Source organism: Engraulis encrasicolus, chromosome 1 (assembly GCF_034702125.1).
Source record: "Engraulis encrasicolus isolate BLACKSEA-1 chromosome 1, IST_EnEncr_1.0, whole genome shotgun sequence".
NCBI lineage: Eukaryota > Metazoa > Chordata > Actinopteri > Clupeiformes > Engraulidae > Engraulis > Engraulis encrasicolus.
This window is the reverse complement of record NC_085857.1, coordinates 42,439,776-42,449,509: the sequence shown is the minus strand read 5'-3', so window position 1 is coordinate 42,449,509 and position 9,734 is coordinate 42,439,776. Positions and strand designations below refer to the sequence as shown.

The 9,734-nt window shown below is 46.2% G+C and overlaps 1 protein-coding gene across 1 annotated transcript in view; it reads right to left on the bottom strand.

Moving 5' to 3' along the window:
- pkd1a (polycystic kidney disease 1a) overlaps positions 1–9,734 on the bottom strand; it is a 224,946-nt gene continuing 215,212 nt past the window's right edge. The window contains exons 50-54 of the mRNA XM_063202618.1: positions 7,109–7,243; positions 3,679–3,914; positions 3,415–3,526; positions 2,677–2,902; positions 1–1,605 (exon numbers count right to left, since the gene is read on the bottom strand). Of these exons, the coding sequence (XP_063058688.1) occupies positions 554–1,605; positions 2,677–2,902; positions 3,415–3,526; positions 3,679–3,914; positions 7,109–7,243 (1,761 nt within the window). The 3' untranslated portion in view covers positions 1–553. The remainder of the gene's footprint in view (positions 1,606–2,676; positions 2,903–3,414; positions 3,527–3,678; positions 3,915–7,108; positions 7,244–9,734) is intronic.

Genomic DNA, 9,734 nt, shown 5'->3' with positions numbered 1-9,734 from the left:
GAGGGGGAGGGAGCATGGAAAAGTGGGGGAAGGTTGGACAACAAAGGGGGCGGTACACAACCAACTAACCAGCCAACCAAACGATCAAAAACAACAAAACCCCACAAAAAAGGTGTCCTGCACCTACTCTTCTGGCTTTCACACCTTACTGAATCCTCAGGGAACTACTCTTCGACAAGTCCATGCTTGAGACCCCCCTTGGCATTCCACGTTTGGCGTCTTGTCTACTTTCATCACGTACCCATCTTTGTCATCGAGCTTATGACCATGACCACCATCGCCATGGCAACAACAATTATGCAATGTACACTACATTTCTTCCACTGTGGACTTCACTGTAAGACAAAACCGGCTGTCAACAGTGTGTACAGTCCAACCTTCCTACTACACAGCCCAGGCCTATTCTCCTTCGCTGCAACGAGTCTTGTACTTCATATCTGGCTCTTCCATCTGAACAACGTTAAAAATTAACGGCAACAAAAGCAGTCTTTTTTTCCTTTCTTGTTTCTCTTGCTTTTTCTGTTCTGTGTTACAAATGGCGGGGGGAGTTCCCTCAGGGTTTGGAGTGTCCCGATACGGGCCTGTCCGGGTTGGGGTGCACCTTGTTCTTGAGCGGCGGCGGTTTGTTCTTCCTCTTCCGCGTGGGGACGATGGTGGTGTGGGCCGGGTGACGAAACAGGCTGGAGGGAGTCCGCCGGTCTCGGTCGCGGTCGCTCGACGTGTCCCAGTCGAGAGACCTGGGGATTGGCGGGGGCGTGGAGCCCGGGGGTGCCGGGACGACGGGAGCCAGAGAAGACGAGGAGCAGAACGACGGGATGGCGATGGCGGTGGCGCCGGCGGCGGCGGCGGGGACCGGAGTGATGGGGATGGCACTGGAGGAGGAGGAGTAGGTGGAGGTCTTTGGGGAGTGGCTGATCACGCTGATGCCTGAGTCCCGATGCGGGGTCTTGCTCTGCTGCACCTCTTCCCTCAGCACCTGGGACTTCTGCTGCTGCTGGCCGTTGTTGCCTTTACTCTGGACCTTGACAGGCTGTTGCTGCTGCTGCCTCTTGGAGCGAGTCGAGTCGTCAGCTCTGCTGGTGCTACGCTTTTGCTTATGGTGCTTCTGCTGTTGATGATGAGCCCCGTGCTTGCCCTGGCTAGTCTTGGGTACTGCCCCTGATGCTGCTGCTGCTGATGCTGATGCTGATGCTGATGCCGCTGATGATGCTGCTGCTGGAGCCACTGCCACTACCGTGGTCGACGCCGCTGCGGCCACCAATTCCTCTGCTGGTGTAGGGCTGTTCTCCATTGCCGCCGCCTCCTCCGTGGTGTCCAGCCCCCGGCTCCGCCTCTGCATCTGCTCCAGACGGCACTCGGCCCTGTACAGCTCCTCGGTGGCCATGGTGACGCGGTCCAGCTGGTTGAGCAGGGCCTCGAAGGTGGGCGTGAGCCGGCGCAGCGTGGCCTCCATCTCCGCGCGCTCCTTCCACGTGTGGCCGCCCACCATCCCTGGGAAACCTCCTCCCAGGCCTCCAACGCCGCCCCCGCTGCCGGGGCCGCCAACGCCAACGCCACCCAGGGAGGGCAGCTCCATTATGGCCGAGGAGCTGCTGCTCAGGGCACCTGGGGGAACGACAAGACCAAACATATGTAAGGGTAAGGGTGCATTTAACCCATTTTAGCCTAAGCCCTTTTTGGGAAAAGGTGCCCTCTCCGTATTAAAACCTAAATATCTCAGCTTACGAAGCACATGAAAACATGAAACAAGTAGCATTTAAAAGCTTGACCCTTCATTTTTGCACTAGAATGTGTTCATGCAGCTCTAACATACCCACATTTTTGATAAAACAGCTCAAATCTCAAGAGCCTGAATGCAGAGTATATGTCGCTTCAGGACACACAGGGCTAGTGCAAAGATTTGCTATTCCTGTAGTCTCCTAACATCTAACTGCACTAGATTCTAGTTACCAAGTTAGTCTTTCGGAACAGCGTTAACTGAAAATCTGCGATATTCCAGTAATTAGCTGACCCATAGAGACCCTGTTTTGAGACTTGCGTATGCTTGGCACAACATCATGTTACAGGTATAGCACACAACAGCAACAACAAAAATAATATAGAAGGGGAGAGGACTGGAGGGCTGCTGCTTTCAAGTGGTTAAACTGGTGGTGGTTTGATTCACCTTGTGCCCTGATGAAGGCCCTATAGCGGGCCGGAACATATTGGCAGTGGCAGTAGTTTTAATTATTGAAGTTCAAACATGAACTACCCTCTACAATAAAGTGGTTTTATCTAAGAAGAGTGCCTTGGCGTCCTGCCTTTTTTTAAACAAAAATAGTATAACTGTATGTTTCTATAGCATGTTTCTACAGCATAATTCAATATGCAGCTCAAAGTGCTTTAGGGTCAAGGACGTGCAAAATGAAATTGTCATTCAGTGTAACTGATACCTTCTGCTGACTGTAACTGTAAAAACTATGGCTCTTTTTATTTATTTATTTTTCCAGTGAATTCATGAAAGCCTCGGCTCATCCATTCACTTGAAACAATTTTAAAATCATGTTTTTTAGAAGAAGGTATCTGTTGCACTGAATGACAATGCCATTTTGCATGTCTTTGACCCTTTAACAAACTGTCTAAAACACAGGGGTTAGCCAATTATTATCAAGACATATCAAGTCGTCAATGAATCACCTCCGACGAAGCTCCCGGCGGTGGGCGGCTCGGCCAGGCTGCAGGGGCTCCAGGAGATGGGCCTCCAGGAGGTCTCGGAGCTGCCGTCCACGCTGCCGCTGTCCGGGGAGGGGGGACCGTCGTCCGGGGCGTCCAGAGGGGGCAGGCAGAGGGACTTGCAGTCGCTGGTGGAGGAGGAGCGCGACGGCGGCAGCTCCATGCCCTCGAAGCGCACCTTGTGCCGGAACTGGGATGAGAAGTGTGGGTGGGTGAGAAGTGTCATTAGTGAGGGAATATATTAGCTTTATATTGGATAATTGAATAAGCTGCAATCTGTTGCAACTTCATTTTTTCGAATCCTTTCTTAGAGCATTTACATATAAAATACACACTTGCACTGTTCTTAATGCTAACCAAATCATATGGTGAAGTGATAGTACCTAATGTAAACAATTGTTACTGTACAGTACATTACAGTGTTGCACTGTGCCCAAAGACAATATTGAACAGTACCCTATAATAATCACTACCTATACATGATGTTTTTAATTCCCAATTAATAATTCAGAATTAAATAGTTCCGACTTTGGTCTTTCTTTTAATTCCGAATTAAGAGGTGTTTACATTATGTTTTCAAATCGGAATTAAGCTTTATTCAGAGTTCAAGTCAGTTAATTCCAAATTAAATGTCTCATGTAAACGTAGCAATTGTGTAATCCAATTTAAGAGCTCGTTAGGACTTCAGGTTCTTCCACTCACCTCTTTGGTGCGGCTCAGGCCCATCCAGATCTTCAGGCGCCTAAGGAACAGCTCCACCATCTCATAGTCCTGGAGGTCCACCGCCGGCCGGTACATCTCCTCTCTGGCACACCTGGACAGTGGCAAAGACAGGATAATCAACCACAAGTACCTCCGTGTAGCAAATGCACGGTCGTCAAGGCTGGGCTGTGCACAGATGCGTTTCCCGGCCTTAATTGGTTAAAGATGCAAAAGAGACAGCTTGAAGGTCCACTCTAGCGATACCTGTAATTGTGCAGCAAGGCCGAGGTGACCAGCCAGAGCAGGGCCATCTTGAAGACCACGAAGCTGCAGTGGTAGAGCAGAGCCCAGCCGGAGGCGGTGCCGAAGCTGCCGGCCACGCCCACCCCCACGGCCAGGCTCCAGGGTCGCCAGGGCACCAGCCCCCGCGCCCCGCTGCCCAGCAACGCCAGGAACACAGAGCGGATGCTGCCGTAGCCCTCGGACACCGAGTGGAACAGCTGCAGGCAACAGGAAGAAAGAGACAGGAAGTCAACAGACGAGGATGATATTTGCTGTTGTGCTGTAATACAACCTGCATGCTACCTATTCAAATATACTACTAAAACCTAACTCAAGTCAACTTAAGCCCAAAAGAAACCTGGGGTTATTTCCATTAACCTAACTCCCGTTCTTGAACTGTGCTTGTGGCCCCACGCTTCGCTGACGCCCCGTCTCCGTGAAGAAAATAATAGAGTTTCCCTGTCGTCACCCTAGCCACAACTTTGGGGGAACTTTTTTCCCCATTCATCATCCCGACTGCAAATTAGAAAATGACCTTTGACTTGTTCTTACGCGAGATAATGAATTAAACTTATGTGGTCTTGCAGCGTCATCATGAGGCCACAAGCACAAGGGAGGATGGGAGTTAGGATAATGGAAAGAGCCCCTGCTGTCCGAATACAGGATATCGGCAGTGCTGTTTGGGTGTTGAAGCAGTGTGTTTCTCTGGTGCTTTTCAGCATTAGCCTGCCGATGCCATCCATGTACTTGATTTTGGCTCCGCACATCGTTTGGCAAAAGCCTCGAACTCGGTTCTCTCAGTGTGTCGCCAATCAGCAAACAGTTGAGAGTGGTGACGTAGAACTCACCCGCGAGCTCCGTTACTGATTGGTTAAGGTAACTATATTCACACTTTCATTTTGTTATTTGTATGCTTTTGCGACACTATAACGTAACAGGCATACTAATAAAGCACAATATGGGTTTTAATTTGAGTTTGGAACTTCAATTAATTTAAATGATAGAGTAAGATCAGACCATCTCCCATCGTCCACGGAGACGGATTCCTCATGGCTTTGGCCAGACTGATTGACGGAGTCAACAGTCGGCTATTCGCCCAGGCTATTTCAGCATAGAGATGCGGGTGTATTTTTCAACCAAGAGAAGGTCCTGAGGCAGTTAGAGGGTAGTTACGTACTATTAAAAAGCCTTCATTTATATTGGGCTATGACTTTTAAAAACATCACTACATGTTTCGCCCAGCATGACGTTCTTCAGTAACTATCCTCCTAAGTGCCTCAGGACTGTCTCTTCTTAAGAACCCTGGTTTCCATCCATGCCATGTATGTGTGTAGGAGGCTGTAGTAGATCTGCACATTGAGTATCTCCATAATGGATCATAGGGAGGGCTGCGCATAACAAGGAAAAAAAGTTGATTTATTCTGTCTGAAGAAGGTTCAGCGACTTGGATAAACATAATAGCAAAAATGACTCTGAATGAAATCAACAGATTGCTTGCTTTGCTGTTATTTATTAATCCTGCACCTGTAACTTTTTTACACCTCAGTTGTCTAATTTTTCACTGTCTGAGTCTGAGAATGAATGAACAAATGAACTCTGTTTTTGTTTGTCTTTGTTTTGTATTTAACTGCCTTCGTATTGATGTGACTCTGGCAACCTAAGGTGAACGGGATTTGTGCGGATATCTTTGTTCATTTCTAAGTCTGGGAAAACAAAGAGTCATGGAGAATACGTAGACAGACGGCTTTAGTTGTTAAGATCAAAGAGAGGCATTAAAAGGTACTTTTCACTTGTTTGCAGATGCCCTTGACGGTAAAGAATGAGAAAAACAAACAAAAGAAAATATCTAAACAAAGGAAAGTCACTCTAGACATGTCTAAAGTGAGAAGAGGAGTCTGAAGAACATTTTCTCTCTCTCTCTCTCTCTCTCTCTCTCTCTCTCTCTCTCTCTCTCTCTCTCTCTCTCTCTCTCTCTCTCTCTGCAAATGTTTGTTCTTTTATGCCCTCATGTTCTCAGTAGTCAAAGACAGTTGTGAGTGGTGCAAACCCGTATTCTACAATGTAATGCCTGTGTATGTATGTACTGTATGTGCATGTGTACGTGCTAACATGCGAGTGCGTACCAGCCTTTTAAGCAGTAGCTGTACTGCATACCGGTGCGTGTTATTAGCCAGCATTGATCTGTGTGCATTGTCAAATGGTAATACGAATCTATACATTTACTGACGTCAGCAACAATGAAAATAAAAAACAAAATAATACATTGATTTATTTACTGTATAGCGCGGTAGGCAATTAAAGAAAAGAACAGAGTGGGATAGAGTAACCGAGTTTGACAGGAGTAGATATCGAACGTTTCAAGAGCTGAGGCACCAAAAGGCAGAATTAAGCTTTGAGGAATTGATTATCTGAAACATTTACAGTAAATCTCTGTAGATGCGGAAAAATATACTGTACTGTAGCGTGGCACACAAAGCATTCTGTTATATTTTTAGCCATGGCTTGGAGATGTCAGTTTCATGTCATACTGTTATAACCAGCCTGATCTCTCAGAATTCTGTGGGAATAGACACGGATCTTTGGGACACGAAATCCGTGTCAGTTTCACAGATTTTGCCAAAATTCTGTGCTCCTGAACACGGAATTGTTTTCCGTGATGGACATACGGAAGTGCTTTCTCTATACAGTACTCCCACAGCTCTATGTTTCCACAGTCTTGTGTTTTCTTAGGATTTTTCTAATTTCAAATATTTTTTCTCAAAAAACATTTCTTACTGACAGGTTACGGTTAGGCAAAATCCGTGAAACTGACATGGATTTTGTGTCCCTCCCAAACATCCATGTCCATTGCACAGAATTCTGAGAGATCAGGCTGGTTATAACGTACGCCACCTTCTACTGTGTTTCTTCTCTCAACACAGGTGTGTTCCCTAATCCGTTGAATAGTTTGTAGGCTTTTTCATACACTTTTGATGAGGGCCTGTGTGTGCTCTGACCAGCTGCTTCTACAGTATGCTCGAGTTGTCTTACTACAACAGCATCTGTTTCTGAATACTAATTGCCTAATGGGGAATTCAGGACATTTTGATTAATTACTGTGTGAGTTTTAAGACTTCCTATCAGTCCTAAACAGTGTCAAACATGGTTTTGATATTTCATCTGTATCGGTTCGTACACATAACAAAATCCGTCACAGTTCCCTCGTTGTGTGCGTATGAGTCGCGTGCAAGCAAGTGTGCAGGGTGTATGTCTGTGTGTGTCTGCGTGTGTCCGTGCGTGTCTGCGTTTGTCTGTGCGTACGTGTGTTCTCTGACCAGGTGTAGGAGTAGAGTAGTGCGTGTGTGTGCGTGTGTGTGTTCTCTGACCAGGTGTAGGAGTAGAGTAGTGCGTGTGCGTGTGTGTGTTCTCTGACCAGGTGTCCGGTGTAGGAGTAGGCCAGCAGCAGTATGAGCAGGGCCAGGGAGGCGGCCAGGATGTCGGGCAGCGAGCGGCGCAGGGCCCGGCCAAACACGGCCCACTCCCTCAGGAACCGCAACTGGTGAGACGCCTGCAGATACACACAGAAGGACACCATGAAGTCAAGCTACATTGAAAGACGTATAGGCCTAACATGAAGTGAAGTTACACTGAAAGACACACAGCATGAAGTGAAGTTACATTGAAAGACACATAACATGAAGTCAGGATACACAGAAAGACACAACATGAAGTGAAGTTACACAGAAAGACATACAACATGAAGTGCAGTAAGTTACACAGAAAGACATACAACATGAAATCAAGTTACACAGAAAGACACACAACATGAAGGGAAGTTACACAGAAAGACACACAGCATGAGGTCAAGTTACACAGAAAGTCTCACAAAATCAAGTGAAGTTACCACAGAGAGACATACAGAACAAAGTCTGTATGTCAAATGAAGTCAAGTTACACAGAAAGACACAATCAAGTGAAGTTACATTGAAAGACATACAGCATGAAGTCAAGTTACATTGAAAGACACAGGGAAAAAGGGATAATACATTTCTCTGACCATTTGTTAAAATGTCTATTGGTAGACATGTTATTCATATACTAATAGGCATTTAATTGTAGACTATTATTAGACATTTAATTAGGGCCCGAGCACCGGAGGGTGCGAGGCCCTATTGTTCTTGCTTTGTGATACATTTTTCCCGCACGTCGGGCCATTTTTGAGGTGGTTGCCATGCGTAACTTTGAACGAAACTTGGCACAGGTGTTGGATATGGTGGCACGATGGACTCCAATAAAGCTCAGCCCCCAAATCGGCCGACGGGCTCAGTAGCGCCCCCTTAAGTCATGGGCCTATGGGGCGGGACCGGCATAAAGTTGAAGCTAAGGGCACCAAATTGTTTGTGCTTGTATAACTCACCAAGACAAGCAAAAAAGTCTTTAAGGTGCCATGGCCACACCCAACAGGAAGTGAGGTAATTGGAGCTAAAGTTGAACTTTTGTCAACTTTTGGCATACGACAAAATTGTCATACCATGAACTTTGATGTACTTGTCCTAAACCGTACAACTGTTTGGTTTCGTTTCAATTTGTAAAATGATCTTAAGACATCGCAGATGATATATATCGCGAAGGAATTTTCAGTATGTTGTAAGAAAACAAGATGGCGGCTTGATGTATTCTGATGAAAAAATGACCGAAAATGTGCCTCGACTGTGCCCTTTCTGAGGGGGTTGCCATGCATATCTTTCAAAGTTGCTTTGCACAGGTGTTTGGTAGGACACAACGTACCTCTCAAAACAAGCCCCACCCCTAACTCAGGACATGGGCTCTGTAGCGCCCCTTAAGTCATGAGGCCTATGGTGTGGGACTCGGCATAAAGTTGAAGCTACGGACTCCAAATTTTTTTTTGTGTGTGTATCTCACTATGCCAATCAAAAAGGTCTTTGGGATGCCATGACCACACCCAACAGGAAGTGAGGTTAATTGGACTAGAAATTCAACTTTTGACATTACGTCAAAATTGTCATACCATGAACTTTGATGTACTTGTCCTAAACCGTAGAACTGTTCGGTTTCGTTTCATTTTGTAAATGATCTTAAGACATTGCAGATGATATATTTGCGAAGGAATTTTCAATATGTTGTAAGAAAACAAGATGGCGGCTTGATGTATTCTGATGAAAAAATGACAGGAAAATGTGCCTCCACTATGCCCTTTCTGAGGGGGTTGCCATGCTTATATTTCAATGTTGCTTTGCACAGTTGTTTGGTAGGACACAACGTACCTCAAAAAACAAGCCCACCCCTTAGCCAGCACATGGGCTCTGTAGCGCCCCCTTAAGTCATGGGGCCTATGGGGGTGAGACCGGCATAAAGTTGAAGCTACGGACTCCAAAATGTGTGCGTGCGTGTGTGTATCTCACTAGGCCAATCAAAAAAGTCTTTAGGATGCCATGGCCACACCCAACAGGAAGTGAGGTAATTGGACATGAAATGCAACTTTTGACATGCGACAAAATTGTCATACCACGAACTTTGATGTACTTGTCCTGAACCGTACAACTGTTCGGTTTCGTTTCATTTTGTAAATGATCTTAAGACATTGCAGATGATATATTGCGAAGGAATTTTCAATATGTTGTAAGAAAACAAGATGGCGGCTTGATGTATTCTGATGAAAAAATGACAGAAAATGTGCCTCCACTATGCCCTTTCTGAGGGGGCTGCCATGCATATATTTCAATGTTGCTTTGCACAGTTGTTTGGTAGGACACAACGTACCTCACAAAACAAGCCCCACCCCTTAGTCAGCACATGGGCTCTGTAGCGCCCCCTTAAGTCATGGGCCTATGGGGTGGGACCGGCATAAAGTTGAAGCTACGGACTCCAAAATTTGTGTGTGTGTGTATCTCACTAAGCCAATCAAAAAAGTCTTTAGAATGCCATGGCCACACCCAACAGGAAGTGAGGTAATTGGACATGAAATGCAACTTTTGACATGCGACAAAATTTTCATACCACGAACTTTGATGTACTTGTCCTGAACCGTACAACTGTTC